Source organism: Mus caroli, chromosome 5, assembly GCF_900094665.2.
Source record: "Mus caroli chromosome 5, CAROLI_EIJ_v1.1, whole genome shotgun sequence".
Classification (NCBI taxonomy): Eukaryota; Metazoa; Chordata; class Mammalia; order Rodentia; family Muridae; genus Mus; species Mus caroli.
Genome location: NC_034574.1, coordinates 57098580 through 57120370, shown reverse-complemented (window position 1 = coordinate 57120370; position 21791 = coordinate 57098580). Strand labels below are relative to the sequence as shown.

Sequence of the window (21791 nt, the reverse complement as noted above, 5' to 3'; positions counted from 1 at the left end):
AGGGAGGGAGGAAGGAAGGAAGGAAGGAAGGAAGGAAGGAAGGAAGGAAGGAAGGAAGGAAGGAAGGAAGCCTGGGGAAATGACTTAGTAAGCAGCACCCTTTCTTGGCCTCTGCATCAGCTCCTGATTCCAGGTTCCTGCCTTGAGCCCCTGACTAAACTTTCCTCTGTGATGAACTGTTACCAGGGTGTGGAAGATGAAAAAAATCCTTTGCTTCCCAAGTTGCCTTTGGTCATGGTATTTATCACAGCAATAGAAAACAAACAAAAATCCCCACTTCCCGTCCTCCCTGTCTCTCCTCCCTTCCTTTGTCTCTCCTCCCTTCTTCCCTCTGCCTCTCCTCTCTTCCTCCCTGTCTCTCCTTTCTCTCTCCCTCCCTCCCTCCCTCCTTCCCTCCCTCCCTCTCCTTCCCTCCCTCCCTCCCTCTCTCCCTCCCTCCCTCCCTTCTCTCCTTCCTTCCCTCCTTCCTGCCTTCAAGCAATCCTCACCCTTTCTTTCATAAACTGACCTTTCTTAAGCAATTATTATGCATTATACAACCTGCCAATCGTGTTCAGTGCTGATCGAGAGAAAGAAGGATAAAAGAGATAAAGTCTGGAGAGCCTGTAGCTACCATGGAAGTTTGGAAGTTAGGGGCCTTTTCCTAAATTATGGCTTTTTCTGGGATTCTTGTGATAGTAGTTTTCCCCAAAGTGACAGCAATCAGTTTTGACTTTTGCAAAAGTAGATAAGCTTATGGCCACAGGGTTTCTGTAGACCGAGTCACGAGTTTGGCGCATCTCACACAGTGTTTGAGCCAGCCAGCCACTGTGGTTAAGGGGACAGGCTACGTTGCGTATACAACATGCGTCTAATTTCCTTTCACAGGAGATAGATGAGAGAAGTTGTTAGGAGCTTGGACATCAGCGGCGACAGAGGAAGCGGCTTCTGGCTCATCTGTCTCCCAGCCCCTGGGGAAAGTGAGCACTCTGGATTCAGCCACTTCATGCTAACATGATCAGGAAGAAAAAGACAATGGTCTACCTGTGCTATCCATAGATAGTGCATCACTGATTCCCACAGATGTACGCGGTCACTTGGACATTAAGAGAAAAAGCTCATTGTAGCTGACTGGTATTACTGTCCAATCTGTGAGAAGAGGATGCTAGCTGAGAAGTTCTGACCATAGAGGGGATGCAGATAAATTACGATAGAAAAAAATTCCATCTAGGCGTCACTTAGGGGAGGAAAGCAGGCTGTACACAGCATGCCTGCAATGTCATAAGTGAACCCGAATAAATGAGCAATGTGATAAAAAGTTCAGTTTCTATATCGAGGAGGCAATTCACACCATCTTGATTGTGGGGTAGGGGTGGGGGTGGGGGTGGGGATGAGAGTAGAGTGAGGACCTGTGTTCATAATTTCTGCTGTAGTTTTGCTCTGGGATTTCCCTCACATGCTATGTGGTAAAACTTTTAAGTGGGTGAACTTTTAAGAGGTGGGTGTGGTCCAGTCACAAGTCTCAGGTTGTCAGGACGTGTCTTTGAAGGGACTTCTGGCATCCTGGGCTCTTCTTGTCTCTTATTTTCCTTCCTTGCTATGAGGTGAATGGCTTTGCCATAAGCGACTGCTGTGGTGTGTGACCTCACCACAGGCCCAAGAGCAGTGGAGTCAACTGATTCACCATGGCTTAGAGGCTCCAAAACAAAACCAAAATAAGTAATTTTCAGTGATCATAACAGAAAGCTGGATACTGGAATTCCCGATGTGTGCATACACTTCCAACTTTCCTCTTTCCTTACTGGGCACTCTTTGTGCATTCTGTCTTCGCACTTGCTCAGTGGTCTTCAGTTTCCTAGGTCACAACACTCAGGAAGGGTAATTTAGGGACAGACTACCAACCATTTTTGTTTCCCAGAGTTGCACTATATAGCCCAGGCTAGCCCTGAACTCACAGTCTTCCTGCCTCAGACTTCTGAGTGCAGGGATTACAGGTGTGTACCACCAAGCCCAGTGTCAGTTCTCTAGAACAGAGACCTTGAACAAGTGTTTTCCAGTGAGGTGCTCGAGTGCTGGAGCTGTTCGATTATAAACCTGCTATTGTTTTACATAAAGAAGAGCAAAGCTTTCTTCTGGGCCCCTGTTCTAGTCCAGCACATTTTACAGAACAATGTTGTTTTGTCCTTGATAAAGATGAAGGGCCAGAGCCTGGGAATGATCAAGAGGTCCCAACAGAGCAAAGATAGACAGTGCTTACTCCTGATACATTTAGTGCTCTTTCCCTCCCCCTCCCCCTTCCCCATCTCTCTAAGGTTTCATCACTATATGGGCCTGGCCCATCAGGAATTCATGATATAGACCAGACTCAAACTCACAGATATCCACCAGCCCCTGTCTTCTGAGTACTGGGATTAAAAGAGTGAAACACCAAGCCCACCAAGTTTAACATTTTCAAGGAAACTTGAAGTAAGACTCAACTTCCTAATGGCTCGCATCTAGGAGTCACCAAAATGATTTATAGTCTTAAAAACCTATTTAAAATGTGTGGATTCAGAGGCTGAGGGTCAAGTGCTTTGGGGGTTTTTACAAATGTGTTTTGTTCTATAACTAAATCTTCATGAGACTGCTGCCACATTGGAACATGGTACTGGGAATCGGTATTCCCAGGCCAGAGCATTCAGGACAGCAATCTGAAAGTGCAGTTGTTATTGTTTTGTCATTAACAGTTTTTTATTTGTGAACTTTAAAAAGAAATTCTAGGGCCGGGCGTGGTGGCGCATGCCTTTAATCCTAGCACTTGGGAGGCAGAGGCAGGTGGATTTCTGAGTCTGAGGCCAGCCTGGTCTATAAAGTGAGTTCCAGGACAGCCAGGGCTACACAGAGAAACCTTGTCTAAAAAAAAAAAAAAAAAAAAACCCAAAAAACATTCTATCCTTCAGGTCCTGGCTTTCCTGCAGTTTCTGACCGAGGCTTCCCTGCCTGTCTGTGGAAGGTTACAAACTAATCAGTAATGAGGAGTGTGACTGCCTTGTTGTGCATGTGTGTTTGTGTGTGTGTGTGTAAGTGTGTTTGTGTGTGTGTGTGACTGGGTATTTGTGTGTGTGTGTGTGTGTTGCTATTTTAATATAAAGTTAAGTCTTGGCACATCGTTCTACAGTTCCATACCCTCCTCCCTGGTTTCCCATGTCACCTCTAAGGTTCATCAGGCAGCCGTCTTTGTCCCTGTTGTCACCCTCCTCAAACCTGACTTTCTTGTTGTTCATGAAGTTCCCAGCATAAAGCCTTGCCTGTGTTAAGCTTTCTAAGAGGCTGACTGATGGATGGTTAGGATGCTGTGATTTAGGAGAACTGGAATGTTGTAGGCCCAGCGCCAAATTACCTTAGATTACCTTTAGCCCTACAAATCGCCAATTACTGCCTATCCTGGCTTTGTCCAAACATCATTTCAGCTATCAGGAAAGATCTTTTCTGGAATGTACATACAAACCGACCCTGAGATTCCATTGATTTACAGTCGAAGAATGTTGTCAGGCAACATTGAATACTTATAGCAGGTAATTCCCTTCTGTGCCCTAACCTACCTACTTGATGTTTCTATCAATGTCTTTGAAAAGTGCCTTGATCTTTTGTTTTCTTTTTGTAGCTACCAAAGCTTCAGGAAACTGCTACCATGTTATACATGGCATTTGAAGCAATGGCAACCCATGCTCCCAGGCTGTGGTGATTTGTGTTTGGCTCCAGAATAAACCCCTATTTCCTTGGCTGAGAGCTGTGCTTGTGCTTGATACCCAGTCTATTCCCTGTGAGGGATTCTAACAAGTTGGTCCCACTGCCTGTAATCTCCACCTTAGAGAGTCATGATCCTGCTAACTCTGATTCTTTCCATGTTCAATTTAAAAAGATCAGCAACTAAGCTCATCTTATCTTTACAAGAGCTCTAGCATCCCTCCTCAGCCACTATTTTTTTTATAATTACGTTCTATTCAAGTTACAAGTTATTTAATTTCTGAAACAATCTTGCTTATTTATTTCTTGGTAATCATTTCTTTGCCTCCCTGCAATTGCTTTCCAGGAGAGCAGAGACCTCTCTTATCCATTACTGTCTCCTTGGAGCTTGCATCAGAGTTGACCAGGATAGTTCCCCCACAGAGCAAATGGGAGACAAGGAGGGAATGATTTGCTCAGATGAGAAACAACTGCAGTCTTGGCCTATTATACCCAGCTATTATACCCAGCTGTCTCTGAACTTCTTCTAAAATCACATTTGCTAGAGAAGCCTTCACATTAAGGAAAGGACTTCCTGTGAGCTGACACTTGTCTTTCTGGGATGTGGAAGCATTTATCAATTTAAAATTGCTTAAATTTAAAGACTCCTGAGAGGGATGTTGTGCATGCTTCCGGTTTCCATCCATTTCTTAATTATCTGAAGCCAAGTGGAAATTACCTGAGAACAGGTACCTCTTAGCCTGGCTGTGCTTCATTTTTCCCTGTTCATGCAGCAGTTTGACAGCAGCTTTAAATATCGTTTTGATTTCATCCGATATTTCTTGCCATGGCCTCTCCTGTTCACTACTGGCAGAAGGCTGTGTCTAGGAAAAGGTGAAAGTGAGGAGTTAGTCTCAAAAATCATGAAGGATAAATCAGTATTCAAGAACAAGATTGGAATATGGGAATGTTATGAAAGTTGGTCTCTCCAATGCCTCACTTGATCCTCTTTTCTCCAATAATTCTGAAGTAAGAAATCATCTCCATATTACAGGTGAGCTTGCCCTGCTTACATGAAGGCATGACCCAGACTGTGCTTGTTTCCCAGGCTTGGCTGTAGTTCCTATTGGTTATTTATCGGCCAGGAGTCTGATTCCCATTTCTTCTGGCAATGTTGGAACATAAGATGTAATTGAAGATGGTCACCAAAATGCCATCCTTGGAAGACGTTAATGTCACTTTTTATTGAGCCCCCAGGTAGTTCTTGAGGGATTGGTTCTTAGGAAAAGGATCACCCTAGCCTTTCAAGCTCTCTGGCTTTTTGTCTCACCATATGATTTCTTTTGCATTAGTTTCTACTGTCATAATATGATCAAGAAGATGCTTATTAGGGCCTGAGGGGATGGAGGTGCCTGCCTTGGATTTTTAAAGCCCCAAAGTGTGAGCTAAAGGAAATTATTTCCTTAGAAAGCAGCCAGGCATTTAAATTTCTGTTATAGTAATATAACAGCAAATGGGCCTCAGACTTTTGTTTTATTTACTATAGTTTTCCCTCTTGCAGTTTGACTTTCATAACAATATAATCTTTATAGTGTCCTCTGAAAAAAAGAGAAGAAAGTTAAAGGGCAGGTATTTGTGTGTCACCATACAGCTTTAGGGTTTTGGCTTCATTTTTTTTTTTTTTTTTGTAATTGTCTAAGAAAGAAAGTGGTGAAATTGTTTAACAGGAAGGAAATATATAGTCTTAGAACATTTTCAAAGTCTTACTCATGCATTTATTTATTTCACATTGATTATGAATGATTTATACGTAAATAGCTGTGGACATTTTGAGAATGACTTACATTTCCCTGGAGGATCATTAGAAATAAGTGGAGACAAAGCAAGCAAACGAATAGTCACATAGGAGCAAGTGTCCCCAGATCACTGTGTGAAACAGCTTTGTGGTTTCATCTTCTATCCTATTTACATTTACTCTTATATATTCAACCCTGGGATGCTTTGGGTTTACTTTAACAGCCCTACCCAAAAGAGCACTATTGTTATAGATATGGTAAGTAACGGCAGCGTATATATGAGGAAAACAATGACTTTGACATGATTGTATCAGCATGAAGAAGATATCAGAGGGACAACCATGTAAGAATGAAGACCATGGCTTACCTATCATTGTTATCCTCTTGAAGCTGTCTGGGTACCAGCTATATCAAGGATGCTCTCTTTGAAAGACAGATGGATCTTAGTCTTCTGAAAATCCATCTAAACATTCAAGTGATTAACCAGAACTACTATGCCTCTCTTTCCCCTTCGCTAAGTTTTAAAAGGCATACAATAGATATACTTAGGAACCAAATTGGTTAGGAGAGGCATGGACCAATTTTATCTATGATTCTATACAAACTACAAATACATAAACCGTTGAAAGTGTTCGAGGAGAACTATCAAATATGTACTAAAATGTACAACAAAGAGTCCATAACAAAGTGATGCATATTTTAAAAGGATCCATAAAATGAAAATGAACAAACAATATAAACAACACACACCCACATCCACCCCACACACAACTTTCATAAAATAAAACATATAACTGTTGGATTTGGAAATCAGCATATTAATGGAGTAGAAACAGCTGAAGAAAACTTAAATGAACTGGAATAAGGACCCGAATTCCTTTTATGGAAGAGGGGAGAGAAAATTGATACTGTGGGAAAGAATGGAGATACTGAGACAGACCTAGACTGTCTAGTGGAAATTTGAGGAACTAACAGGGAAATCTGAAGTGCTTTAGTTTGCTTCCTGTTGTTGTGATAAACACTGTAACCAAAGCACAGGAGAAGAAAGGGTTTCTTTGGCTTATAGGTCCAGGTTATAATCCGTTATTGTGGGACGTTAAGGTGAAGCTCAAGCAGGAACTGAAGCAGACCACAGGGAGGAATGCTGCTTATTGGCTTGCTCCCTGACTTATGCTCAACCTGCTTTTCTATGTATCCTGGGACCACGTGCTCACAGTGATGTCCTCCTGCATCAATGAGCAATTAAAACAATACTATGCAGACAGGCTCACAGGCCCATCTGATGGAGGCTCATCTTTCATTGAGATTCCTTCTTTCCAAGTGTCATTAGGTTGAGCCAAGTTGACAATAAGAACTAACCAGGACAGGAGGTAGTAGAAGATACACTGGTAAGATAACAGTGGAATGATTTTGAGAATTAATAGGATATGTGACTTTGCACATTACAGGCACATAACCTGATTGACTTATGCCAACTAGAGCTAACGAAATCATAATGTCTTCAGATCCCCTGAGAGCGTTTGTAACCTATGACTGTCATTTAGTGTAATTTGCAATCTACCCCAGACAGAAGGAAAATCACCTTAGAGGGAAAGTCAGAGAAATCAGACTTACTGAGTTTTTGTTGCTTCTTGGCACCTCCAGCCTGGGTCTGAGGTAATAGGCTGCTGGCACAGAGTTCTCATCCCGACAGTACCAATCTTCCAGTAACTTGGTCTCTAATTTTGCCTCGACAGCAGCATCCAAAATCATTTCAAACTCTGAAGCTTCTACTTCCCCAGGGATTCGAATGTTCCCATATTTTTCACCTAAGAGGCCCTGTGTATCAACCAGAAAGTTTATTTTATACCTACAGCATGGCAGCACTCAATAAATATCTGTAAACAGCAAGACACATTGTTAGGTCAATTCTTTCTTATCATCACAGTGTATACTTGATTTCATAAGTAAAATTAGACCAACTATAATTACTCAATATACTGAGAAATTAGTTTACCTATTCAGTCAGACATGGCAAATTCAAAAGTTTTACAGCAAATCCTTCAAAGTTTACTTAGAGAAATGAGAGCTGTTCTACTCTGAGATTTGTTTCTGGCAAAGAAAAATGATGAACCTTACAAAATTCTAAACATGCAAAGCCTCCAACACGGGAATTGCTCTGCCCAGAACGATGGTATGACTCTCAGCCCCAGATCCACAAAGCCAGGGAAGACAGAAGGTGATGTGGCTGGGTCCAGCACTAGTCCTAGCCCCACTGAGACAGTTCAGGTTTGTACACAGACAACTGGCCCCAATTAAACAGGCAAAAAGCTCCACAGAAAAACAAGCAATACCCCCCAAACAAACAAACAGAAAACCTTAGTGCTCTATGAAGGCAAGGCAATAATACCCACATAGTGCAAATGGACAGGTAAACTAAGACACTATTTCCCTGTTCTCTGAGACTTGCCCATAAGACTAGAGAGTGGTCCATCACAGTGTATACTGTCATTCAGAATACTTGTTAAAATGTAGATTCCTGAGTCCCCACTCAGACTTAAAACACCGCAGGGGAACATGGGAGTAAGACCAGACCAGGAATTTACATTTATTATAATAATTATTATTATTATTGTTGTTGTGGTGGTGGTTGTAAAAGCTAGAGTTTATTAAGAGGAGACTAATGTGGATTTAAATTTAAGCACAGAGAGAGAGAGAGAGAGAGAGAGAGAGAGAGAGAGAGAGAAGGAGGAGGAGGAGAGGGAAGGAGTGGGGAGGAGAGGGGAGGGGAGGGAAGGAGAGGGAGGGGGGAGAGGGGAAGGGGGAGAGGGAGAGGAGAGGAGAGGAGAGGAGAGGAGAGGAGAGGAGAGGAGAAGAGAAGAGAAAAGGACAGCAGCATACACCCTGGAGTAGGTGCAGGTTTCCCAAGATAGCCTGTTTACAGCTTGCATTCTAAAGTGAGGTTTCACTTTAGAAGCTTTAGAAGCTGTGCGTGTGTGCACTGTGGGTATTAATGGTCTCATGAACGATGTTTGGCAGGTACTGAAGCAGAAGCGCTGGGAACAGAATGGATCATTACAAAAATCGAAATCTATTTAAAAATAATTGTTTCTTTGAGTGGAGCACCTGGCACCAAACATTATAGTTATTTGATCGATGGGGTGAGTCTATACATGCCATAAAGATGACTAAAGGAAAAATTTCCTAATTCAGTTCAACTAATAAGCATTTATTGGGCACCTACTGCATGACGGTAACACAGAACTTTATAGGAGCAGTAGCATGCTGGATAGGACTAAAGCTATTTATTGGATTGTTCTGCTCTTCGTTCTTTACATCCATTGATTATTCCTTTAGGTGGAACAGTCATAAATCATGACTTGGTTATTTTTCGAAATAAGACAAGAGTCTACCTTAGTCTTGTTATTTGAGAGACAGTAAGGAAAGAAATTTTGCTGATACATTTTTGAGGAAGACTTTTTGGGTTCTTGGTATTTATAGGACTAACGTAAAACACAAGTTGTTTGCAAAACACGAGTTTTTATTAGGGATGGAGAGTGTTGGTTTAGAGAGTGTCAACCTGACACCATTGCCAAGTCTAACTAGTGATCAATAGGTCAGAGCAGGACCAGGAAGCCACGCTGTACCCCGAGCCCTGTAGGACTGTATATGGCAAGATGTAATCCCAGTGAGACCCTTTCTGGATTGAGCAGCATTCACAATAGCCATGAATGACCTTGAGGTGGGTGCAGACACTATGACAGTGTGTCAGCCTGTCTGTCCACTGTCTCCTTTCACCACTGAAGGAGAAACAGATTTTCTACATCCTTCTGGCTGCAAACACCAAACTTGTTTTTTCTCGATAAACATTTATTGAGAAGTTGAGGGACCTCGTGTCCTTTTGCGTTGTTTTTATTACAAATGAATATGTGCCTGGAACCTGTGACCAAAGAAATGCATAGGCACAAAATAAGTTTTAATTTTTTTCACTGAATTGCCTAAGCAGTCTGTCTATGTACAGGGGAGCATAAACAGGAAGTTTTCCTGCATATAGAACTCCATAGTCACCTCTCTCCCCCACCTCACCACATGTGGAATGTACATCGATTCATTGTTAAACACTGAAGGTAACCTTGTAAGCTTGGTGGGAAGCAAGAATTTGATTGTCCAAATACAATCTAGAGAGTCAAGGATGAAGAAAAGTGTAAGAAAAAAGTGAGCACGTGTTCTGGGTATAGTTTTAGCACAAACAATTTTAGTGTAAGAAATATATTTTGGTGCTTTGGTGCTTGTTGGAAATAGTGAGTACATAACACTGTAATGTATCGGATGCCTTCAGATTATCTGCTTTACAATAGCTCCTTTAAAAATATTTCTATCTTACATACTTGAGTGTGTATATGTTTTTTTTTCCTGCATGTATGCATATGCATCATACCTCTTCCTGGTTCTAGTGGAGGCCAGAAGAGGCTTTGGATCCCCTTGAAGTGAAATTATAGGTGGCTGTGAGTCTCCACGTGAGTGCTGGGTACTGAACTTTGAGCCTCTGGAAGAGTTGTAAGAGCTCTTAACTGCTGAGCCATCTCTCCAGCTCTCCGAACTGGCTCTCGATATTCGCTATGTGAATATCATTACAGGTATATAAAAAAGAAAGAAATGCTTCCCAGATATTAAGCTCTTCGTAACCAGGAGCTTCAACGCACAAAGGCTTTGCTTTTCTTCCTCTCTTTGCTTCTGTGCCTGCTGGTACAGGCATGTCTAAGCCACTGCTTTCAAAGGCTTAGAGATAACATTTTCTTTCCTCTCCATTGATTTTTCTGTTCTGTTGGGCAAATATTGATCTCCCTTCCCCCGGCTCTATGTACAGTTAGCTCTGTCTGGGCTTGAGCACTTTCGGGCGTTGGGCCTGGTGTGAGGGTGTACAGTATTTTACTGTAGCAGACAGTAGAACGACTGAAGTATCCTTGATGGGTTTGATGAACTGTGTGTCTGGAATGTGACTCACTGTGAGGTTAGGGGTATCATTCGTTATAGGGAGGGAGCAGGTGTTCCCTGGGCCATCAGACATGGGAGCATGGACATGGACATGGGGGCAGCAGGAACAGAGAAGAGAGGTCTCTGGTTTATCCCCAAGCCAGTGGTGGCAGGAACACATAGTCTATACATGCCCTAGTCTCAGACTTAATCATCACTGGGAAGACAAACCCCCTCCACCATAAGCTTCTCTTTTCCTTATTAGGAGAAAAATTCCCACTTTAAGTATGACTTTCCTTCTGGGTGATCTCATTAGTGCTTGATCCTGTAATCTAGGTAGAGTTGCTGAAAAGGATCCCCAGGGTTTATAGAACTCAACTCGTCTGCTCCAGGCCATTTCTCTAGGAAGACACGGTAGCATCAGTACTTGCACAGGGAACTTTTAATTTAACAACTCGATTCTGAGAAGGGAGAACATGCCTAAAGCTGGATGAACAGAACACACACACACACACACACACACACACACACACACACACACACACTCACAGTTCATTCTGTTTCTCTGGAGAACTGTGACTATTACAGGTTTGTGAGAAAGTGGTAATGAATTGGGGAGTAATAACAAGTGGCTAAAATTAATTACAAACTAAATCATGTCCACATTAGAGACAATCAAGATGTAACCTAATTAAAAGGTCAAATTGTCACCTCGGTTTCTATTATTTCTCTATTGCCGTGCTAAAGCATCATGATTAAGACACCGTCAGTATAAGAGAACACATTTAATTTGAGGCATACAGCTCAAGAGCCTGATAGTCCTTGGCCACCATGGTGGGGAGCATGGCAGCAGGTCAGCAGGCCCAGTGCTGGAGCCGAAGCTGAGAGCTTAAATCTTTAGACACAACCACTAGGCAGAGAAAGCAAACTGTGAATGGTGTTGGTTTTTGAAACCTGAAAGTCTACCTCTAGTGACGTGCCTCTTCTAACAAGGCATTATTTCCTAATCCTTCCTGAAAAGTTCCACCAGTTCAGGGCCAAATATACAAACATTCGAGCTGACCAACGTCATTAGGATTCAAACCACCACAGGCAACAAGTGATGTAAGGAAATTATCTTGAAAGTTGTCTATAGCTCCGTTATTAGAAACATAGACATATTGTACGTTTGTTTTTAATTATGTGTATGCATCTATGTCTGTATGGGGTTATGTGTTGTGAGTGCAGGTGCCAGCAGAGGCCAGAGGTGGCAGATATCCTGGAGGTGTGGTGAGCTGCCTGACATGGGTTCTGGAAGCCAACTGTGGGTTCTTTGCAAGGACAGTACAACCCCTTAATGGTTGAGCCATCCCTCCAAGTTCCCTGGATATGTATGCATATATATATATATATATATATATATATTTCATGTATAGAAATGTATTACACATATATTTTTATTAATATAGCAAAATGCCTTTCAAAAGTCATTTTATGAAGGAAGGGTTTATTTTGGCTTATGGCTTGAGAACATAATCCATATGGCAGGCCGGGTGTATCAGTGAGGATGGCTCTGACTGTGAGTTCAAGAGCACAGGGGCCTTTGCTCCCATTATGTTTAGTTAGGAAGTAGAAAGAGTTGGATGCTGGTACTCAGCTCATTTTCTTCCATCCCCTTTTCCATTTAGAAGCCCAGTCCATGGGATGGTGTCACCACATTCAGTTTGGGCCTTGGCTCCTCAGTAAAACGTCTTTGAAAACTCTTATAGACTTGCCAAGAGGATTTGCTTCTAAATCCTTTCAGGCTGGTAATGAAGATTAACTGTGTTGAGAACGGATGGAACTAGATATATTTAGGATATGAATTTACATAGTTTTCATTTCAAAGTATCCATTCACCCAGATAACTAGATAATTTATGGTGTTCTTGATAGTTATAATAATTAGATATTTGCTGTCACTATCTATAGTAAAAAATTCACTTCTCACAATTCTTACAGAATGAGCCTATAACTTCATGTATCAAACGCAGTTACCTAAAATGAGATATAGAAACAAAGAAACTCACTCACACATTCTGTGAGCGATGCAGGCATAAAGCACACAATGGTGTCAAAGTGAGATGAGATATGTTTGATACTACAGCATGATGGGAGTGAAGACAAAGACGAAATGATTTGTCAACACATTTGACAGAGCAGAATAATTAAAACAATGCTTCCCAATAGGTTCTTTGACAACTAAGAATTCTTAGCTTTATCAGAATCACACCATAGCCTTCTTTCTTGAAAGCCTTCTTTCTTGAAACCGACACTTATCATTTAATTATGGTTATTAAATTGACATACTTTAGCCCACTGCTGAACAGTTTTTTTATCAGTAATAATTCTGCTATGCCTTGCTGTTGCAGGGTACTGTTGTCTGAGAGGGAGCTTCATTAATTGGAAGGTGCTGAAAACAGTCCTTACTCCTGAGAGCCATCAGAACAAGGGCAGTGGGCACACGGTGGAAGGACTGGCTAATAGAACCATGTGGGGTGGAGCCAAGGCAAAGGTCATAGTGCTACAGTACGGATCACAGCACTAACCTTAGCCATTAAGAACTGCAGAATTCTTAAGGATGACTGAAACCCCAAAGCCCAGAGAATGATAATGGACGTAAACAAGGAGCCAGGTTTTTGAGAGGGAGTGGAGCCATATCAGAAGTCTGAGTGTATTCAAGTGTACCCAGGAGGCAGCTAGGAATGTGGACATGTAGGTAAGATGAGGAGCATGGCTAGAAAAGTGGACTCCAGAAATCATTTATTCAATAAATATTAACTGAAGGTGCAATTTGCCTTGGAGGTGTTCAATTGTTCTTAGCTTTCTCAGGAATCCCTAATCTGAACACCAAAGTCTCAGGACTCTTTAGATTCTGGCCCACCAGGGCAGTTGGCTCATGACTGGCATGATCTCTCTCTCTCTCTCTCTCTCTCTCTCTCTCTCTCTCTCTCTCTCTCCCTCCCCCCCTCTCTCAAAGATTATTTATTTCATTTATATGAGTACACGGTAGCTGTCTTCAGACATTCCAGAAGAGGGCACCAGATCCCATTACAGATAGTTGTGAGCCACCATGTAGTTGCTGGGAATTGAACTTAGGACCTCTGGAAGAGCAGTCAGTGCTCTTAACCACTGAGGCATCTCTCCAGCCCGTGATCTTTCTCTCAGATTGTAATATTAATACATGTACAGATTAGAGAGTCCACAGTCACAACAGGGGGATAATAACGTGGATACAGGTCACAAAGCTATTAATTTCTATGGTAGGCAAAGAGAAGAGTGGAGTGGTCTCATAGAAGACACAAGAGAGGAAACAACTACTGGAAAAAATTGAGGTAAAATTGTAATAAATAGAAAAATGGATCCATGCCATAAGGAGACCACTCATGTAAGAAAAAAAATTCCAGTGAGCAAGAAAAATAATAATGATCACTCATAGTCACAATTGTGGCTGTGAATATTGCAAGTAAAAACCCTGGTAAGATAGGATCATTTTGATGATCGAGTCTACTGAGGAACACAGCAAAGATACCTAGAGGCTTCCAGGCAACAAGAAAGGGCATACACAAGGGAGAGAGTGCTAATGAAAATGGGTACAGCCACAGTGAGCATGTAATGTGGCAGACACTAAACATTTCTACTTTTGGAAATTCATCTTACTGCTTGTTGTGCATAGATTTGTACACAAAAACATTAGACTATTGTTAGCTTATGTCATGGCTCTACTCTATGGGGCTTTGATTTACTATTCACGTTCTAAATGAGAAAACTGGGAATAAATAGCTCACTGTAATTACAGTTTTGTAGTTTTCTAATTCGTGGGAAATTGGACAAAAAAGAAAAAAAGAACAAAGAAAACCAAAACAATAGAAAGACAACAATACAAATGAATGAATAAATTGACTGTGTCTCCATAGGCCAGTTTGTGAACTCAACATCTTGTAGCATATTCAAATCATTTTTTAAAAATGAAAACAAATAAATAAAACAGTTTTTTTGGAGGTGAGGAATAGGGTCTCTGTGATGGCTAATTTGAATTGTTGACACAACCATTCTGGGAAGAGTGTCTTACTGAGGAATTTCCAAATCAGGGTGGCCTGTGGGTGTGTCTGTTGGGGACTATTTTGATTTTGTTAGTTGAAACCCAACCACTGTGCACTCACCATTCTCTAGGCATGGAATCCTGAACTGTAAAAGAGTAAAAAAAATGAGGGGGAGCACAAGAATGTGTGTATTAATTTTTTTCCTATCAGTTTCCTGACTACGGATGCAGTGTGATAACTGTCTTGGACTCCTGCTAATATGATTTTCCACACTGATGACTTCCTACAAATATAATCCCGATTGTGAAGGGAAATAAGCGTTTTCCTAAGTTGCTTTTGTTGGGATACATAAAATAAATTAGTCTCAAGTAACCTAGGTTAGCCTTGAACTTACATTGTAGCTAAGGCTGACCTTCATTACTGGAGAATTAGGGTTATAGGTGTGGCTCACTAACGCCCTGTTTATGCGGTGCTAGGGATCAAATCCAGAGCCTCATACATGCTAGAAGCAAGCACTCTTTCAACTGAGTTACTTCCCCAGCTCATACTTGGTATGTATTTAGATTCTTCCAAGATTTTCTTGCTTCTATAAGTCATATCACACTAATTACTCCTTCATTAAATGAGCAGTTAGGAAAGGTATATCTCATTACTGGAAGTGACTGATTATTCAGTTTATTTATTTATTTTTAGACAAAATCTCACTATGTAGCCATGGCCGGCATGAAGCTCACTATGTAGACCAGGCTGGACTTGAATTCATAGAGATCTGCCTGCTTCTGCCTCCTGAATGCTTGGATTAAAGGCATGAGCTACTATGCCCAGTTGACATAAATGTAACTCATACTATATTCTTGTTCCCAGTTCCATATGTATTAACATAGACTTCTCTGCCCATGGAACCTGGCTTGTCTTCCTGGTGAAGTTTCTATTCCAGCTCAGTTACATGGCACCACATCTTCACTTCCCAACTCAGATTCCTACCACCACATCTGGTCTACAACAGGCTCTGGCTTCTCATCCTGCTGCCTTGAAGGGTCATCCCTGTCCAGGTTTGCTGGCATTCTTTCAACAGGTCTGTGTGTATAGTGTGGGGCCCTTCTCACTGCTTTGAAAGCCATACAGAAAGTTGGATTGATCAAGCATGACACTGGTCCACAGTTCTCAGAGCATTTTCTTCTTTGTAACAGGGTATGGAACAGACAAGACTGAAGGGAAAGGTTTGTCTGTGCTTTTCCTGCCACAGGGAAAACTGGCTTATAGAATATTCACTGCCTTAACGATGACAACAGTGTTATTAACATGTGTTCTTAACTATATCTGGGGCTCAAAAACCCTGCTGCAATTGATAAGTGTTCTCTTTATGCCTAATCTTTAATTGGAATTTCACATTTATGAGTTGTGGATGTTGAGTATCTTATATGTATTTATAAAGTAGCAAACCATTTATCTGCTATCGCTGGATTGCCACACACAAGAAGGTTATGAACTACAGATATACTTTGTAGTGTTTAGTTTTTACTATCCTGCTTTAATGTTCCAGGGCATGCCATGCTGCCAGCCATCTACCCAGGTTCTCTTGGATCTTTGGATGAAAGACACACACAGACATTATCTCATTTTTAGCCTGTCTTATTGGCTCAGTGTCTGGGCTTTTCTAAGCCTCCTACAGCTAATGTGCCCTTCCCTTTACTCCTAGCCCAACACCTCTAAATTGTCCCTCAGCCTAGTTGCCCAGTTACCTTTATTCCTTGCTCAACACTTCTAAATATTTCCTCATCTTTGTGCTCAGTTACCTTCTGTGGAGCCCATTGGTCTTGATGTCCAGAATGCTTTCAGGCTGCTCTCTGTGGGTTACTTTCCATTTCTGCCTACATTTTAGAAGATCTCCCTTGCAGCTCTGAGTCTGTTCTGTCTCTCCCCCCCCCCCCCCCCCGCCCCCACCAAGTATCTCAATTCTCCTCTTCCTGCCCTCTTCTCTCTCCTTGCCTGTGGGAACCTGGACGTCCCACCTCTTTTTTTCCACCCAGCCATTGGCCACTGACATCTTTATTGATCAATCATGAACCAATTGGGAACAAGGACCTTAGCATATGGGCATGCAGATTCCCTACCAAAGCATCAGAATCCCCTACAATACATTAACTTATTTGACCCTTATAACAATGCTGTGATTTACTGCTCATGCATCAGACTGAAATCTCTAAGGATCAGCAATATATCTAAGAACCCACAGCTGGTAAAACATCAAGTTAACTGCAGGATCAGGTCTTGTAATTCCAAAGTCATGTTCTTCCATAGATAGCTGATGTATCACTTCAGGCACGCTGGGAACTCTTAAATGAATATATGTATATAGTATCTATAGTATATAAGTATCAGCATAATATACAGTAATATATATTATATAATTATATACACATATATAAATATTATACACACACACACACACACACACACACACACACATATATATAAAATACCAGCTATGGCCTGAGTCGTGTGCTGAGACTCTATCAGCACAATATGCTTTCTTTAGTCTGTTTTCCTTGGGGTCTGAAGATTCTGTTAGGATGCTGTACTGCTCTCTACAATATATATATAGTGTATATTATATGTTATATATAATATTATATATTATGTGAATATATATAAATATATATGGGAACTATTTTCATATAAAGAAGCTAAGTTTGTGCAAAGACACAAGAAGGGCTAAGCATACAGATGCATCTACTGGAGGAGTTCTCTGACTTGCTCTAAGCACTACGCATGGGGAGAACCTAGGAGAGAGTTGCTGGAAACCTGAATTCAGCCACAACAAACAGCAGAAACACTCTGGAAAAGGGTTGGGAAGTCTGAAACCAAAAGATTTCTAATACCCCCCCCCCCACCACCACCACCACAGGAAAACAAGGATCGCTGACTAGAGGATAGCACTTCTGCAACTCACCTGAATGGCTAAAGAGGAGGGGTAAAAGACCTTAAAAGTGAAAGATCAGACCAGAAAGTATCGTATCTCTACCCATGCTGTTAGAATGTATCATATCCCTACCTATGCTATTATTACCTTGTAGAAAAAGGGTTCTATCAAACACCTTGGAAGAACATGGAGGAACATAGAGAGCAGCCAGCACCCTAATGGGATCCTCAGACCCCAGGAACACACTGGAGAAAGCACACTGTGCTGAGAGATTCTCAACACACCACTCAGGCCATAGCTGGCAGGAGCAGCTACGTGGATCATGGTTGATAGGAAATTGGTGAATATATATTCAAAGCTGTATTTTATGCTGAACTTATATATTGTCTTTTGAGTGAAGACATTGGGTATAGGTCATCTCACAAACAAGTGGTACCAACAGTGGTTAAAGCAAAAACTCTCTTCAGAGTGACTTTAGACAAGCTGCTTAACCTCTCCACAATGCAATGTGCTGGCTGCAGGAGATGGAAGGCTAAAGGTTCTCATGTCTTTCCACGCAGTGTTGATTCAAATAAGAGACTCAGAGTTAAGGCTGCCACACAAATACTCTGTAGGGCCTGGCTCTTGTGTATTATTGATGAATTAGTCAATAATTTAGCATTGTATAATATGTTGATTCAGTTCTTTTGTATGTTGTTTTTGTTCTGTAAATGTCAAGCCTGTGAGCTGTCACTTTCCCTGCTGTCATTGTATTGGCCTCTAGCAGTCTTCTATTATAAGATCAAACAGGTCCTGGGAACCTCAACATAGCTGCTCCTATGGAGCTGGCGACTGGGTGTGAATGGACATCTGAGAAAGTGAGATTCAGGGCTCTAGTATAGTTATCTCTAGAATATAGAGGTGATTTCCTGGGCTGGAGAGATGATGGCTTAGTGGTTAAGGGTTCTGTCTGTTCTTTCAGAGGATCCAGGTTCAGTTCCCAGTACACACACGGCAGCTCACAACTGTCTTTAACTACAGCTCCAGGGGATTCACATCAACAATATGTACAATGAAAATGAATAAGTCATTTGGAGGTAATTTATCTTTGTTGTATGTTTTTTTTTTTTTAACGTGGGTTCTGAGGTTTCAATCTCATGTCCTCATGCTTGCAAGCACTTTAGTCACTGACCTGTCTCCCTTGTCCCAAGGTTATTTTTTATGTTTGTTTATATATAATTTTTATCTTTTAAAGGGCTGATGGTGGCTATTCAAAGGCTGATCTTCAGATGATAATGTTATTCTGTATACAGTTAGGAGGTTGGCTGGGGAGATGGCTTGGTTGGTACAGTGCTTGCTGTGTATGCATGAGGACTTAAGTTCAGTCCCTGGAACTTATGGGAAAACTTGGTATGGGCCAGCAAGATGGTTCATCTGGCAACATTCTGGTCTGTCTCACCCATCATTAGGACTATGTGACTTGATAAAATATACCTTAGCAAGAATTTCTAACTTTAAGAAATGCTTAATGATATCATAGTATTGTACTTAGCAGAACCAACTAACACCGCTTAAACAAATTCCACAGTCAGGTCCTATTTAGATTTCCCCAGATCTTTGGCAATTGTTGCTTTGAGACCCAGAGCAAGTCGCTATATCCCACTCTCTTTGCATGTCTCTGGTGTTCACTGGCTTTGCTCCTCTGCCCTCCCTCTCACATCCCTGGTTGGCTGGAGAAGCGGATGGTCTTGATCAGTTTTTCCATTGTGAGGGCCAGCATTGTCAGCATCTCTTGGGGATTTGGCAGGAATGCACATTTTCTCCTTAAATTCTATGCAGACCTACTGAGGTAGAATCTCTAGGGCTGGGACCTTGTGGATTTTGTTTAGCCATCTCTCAGAATCCCTAAGGTGAGAGTCATGGTCACCCTAGGCTTTCCCATGTAGATCTGGCCAATCCTGCTTTCAAGTATCTTTTGTGGTCACTATTCAAAGACTGACAGCCTTTCTCTAGTCAGTTTCAGGTGAGTTTTCTACCCCCCTTCCTTTGGGTCTCATGAGTACTAGGCAAGACATTTATGACTGAGCTACAGCTACGCCACAGCCCTTTTTTTTTTTTTTTTTTTTTTTGGCAGGATGTCACTAGATTATCCACGCTGGCTTTAAACTCTACTCAATTCCAGATAGGCCTCAAAATTGCAATCCTCCTGCTTTAACCTCCCATAATAGTCAGTTCAGGCCTTTGCCACTGGACCTGGCTGGGCTAAGTTTTGTTGAAGTTGTATTTTACCAGCTACAAACCTGTTTGCCCAAGGGTTTCCCCATCATTGATGAAATTATCTGAACTCACTGTTTTCTTTGGGCTGGGAGATAATTTTCTACTAAAATTCATTCTGAACCCAAGAATCATTTTCAACTTTTTCTCACCCTGGGGCTGTATCCAAGAATATTTTTCAATGTTTTTTTCTCCCTGAGGCTGCACCCAAGAATCATTTTCAACCTTTTTCCTCCTGGGGTAGCTGTGGCTTATTTTGGGTTTAAGACAACCACCGCAGTGTATTTGCAGTATAAGAGCAATATGAAGTTATTTGTAAAATTCTATTTACAAATTTATAGATTTTGGAGTATTTTTGATAACACTTAGGATGAACTAACTGGCTTGGAAACCACTTATTTAATTAGGTAAGCAATCACATTGGAATTTAGAATCTGGGTTCTGGCTCTGGGTCAGGTACTGTCTCCCTGTGTCTTCTGTTGAATCAGTATGCTCAGCTCAACACTGTTCGTTGTGTCTGTTTTTCAATCCCTCAGTTCGTTGATGATGACATAACTATGGTATATGCTCACCAACCTGAGAGGATGCTAAATTATTCTGAGATGAAGGCTGTCAGAACACCAAGGCTCTTTCTCAGTAGACCTCATGTTACAATCTATGAGGTAGAGCAATGGCCCTCAAACCATCTTCAGCCACAGCTACAGAGTAGAACTCATATTGGGTTTCGACCATGTTCACACACACACACACACACACACACACACACACACACACACACACACACACATACATCCACATAAGAAGGGAAAGTGTTGGTCTCTACTCCAGGCTTGTAGAATCAAAAGTGCTGGGGCAAAGATCCAGTAATCAGGTCTCTGAGAGAGTAACTGTGTTCTCTGCCATTGGCATGTTTCTCTGTTTTGTTCTGTTCTGTTCTATTCTATTTCATTAAAATTTCAATGTAAGTGGGGAAATGTCACAGGGCCCCATCCCTTGATGAAGAGCTAAAAGCAATTAACAATGGCTGAAAGAGGGAGAATTAGTCTTCTCCAGGGATGGTCATCCTAAATGGTTAGTCAATATCAAGTGGTCAATCCTTGAAACATGTATGTGTGGGTAACTCTGAATGGACTCAACAGGTTGTATGTATGTATGTATTATGTATGTATGTATATACATAATAGCAATGTTAAAGAAGAAAAGGGTGTGAATTTGTGGGGGAATGAGGTGGTAAGAGAAGGCTAAGCTGGAAGACATATAAGGTAAACATGATGCAATTATAAATATTTTCAAAGAATTATTTATTTTATGTATATGAGTACACTCTGTTTGTCTTCAGACAGACCAGAAGGGGACATCAGATACCAATATAGTTGGTTGTGAGTCACCATGTGGTTACTGGGAATTGAACTCAGGACCTTTAGAAGAGCAGTCAGTACTATTAACTGCTGAGCCATGTCTCCAGTCTAAATTAAAAATTAATTTAAATTTTAATTAAATAAAAGAGATTCTGGTGGCAATCTATTAGGCTAGAATGATCCCCTATTAGACTGCAAAATGAACTGGCTTGTGCTGGATAAAAAAGATTTCATGTTCAAACTGTGTAATCCTTAAAAAAAAAAGACCCTTCTCTTACAGAGGTTTACAGTCACTCCGCTAAAATTTCTTCTCCCTGACAATTCTGTATGCTGCAGATAAGTACTCCTCTGATCCCAGCCATACAGGTAAGTGTGCGGGGAAGAAGTGATGTGATGAAAGTATGGGCTCATGGAGATAGAGGGCCAATGATCTGAGCAAGAGGCCCCCACAAGGCTTCACACTGTGGACAGGATGTCATACATTTATTTGTGAATAATTATAGTTACCTACGGGGATACAGGTTTGGTGGGAAAGAAGAGAGGCACATAGTCACGAGAGACAAAGAGAGTATTGGACTCAGTAAGATGTCGCACTATCTTTGGGGAAATGAACTCATCAGAAGGAAGGGTGAGGACAGAAAGCAGAACTTGAAGGGGTCCCAACTAAATGAGCCCCACTAGGGTGGGGTTGGAATGGAGGCAGACCTTTTAGGTGAAGTCAGTAGCCTAGCAAAATTTCATAGTTAAGAAACAGCTTTAATAAA

The 21791-nt window shown here is 41.4% G+C and overlaps 1 protein-coding gene across 1 annotated transcript in view; it reads right to left on the bottom strand.

Annotated features, from left to right (window-relative positions):
- Nwd2 (NACHT and WD repeat domain containing 2) overlaps positions 1-21791 on the bottom strand; it is a 158459-nt gene that overhangs the window by 11788 nt on the left and 124880 nt on the right. The window contains exons 4-5 of the mRNA XM_021163584.2: positions 7095-7298; positions 4424-4568 (exon numbers count right to left, since the gene is read on the bottom strand). Coding sequence (XP_021019243.1) covers positions 4424-4568; positions 7095-7298 — 349 coding nt within the window. The remainder of the gene's footprint in view (positions 1-4423; positions 4569-7094; positions 7299-21791) is intronic.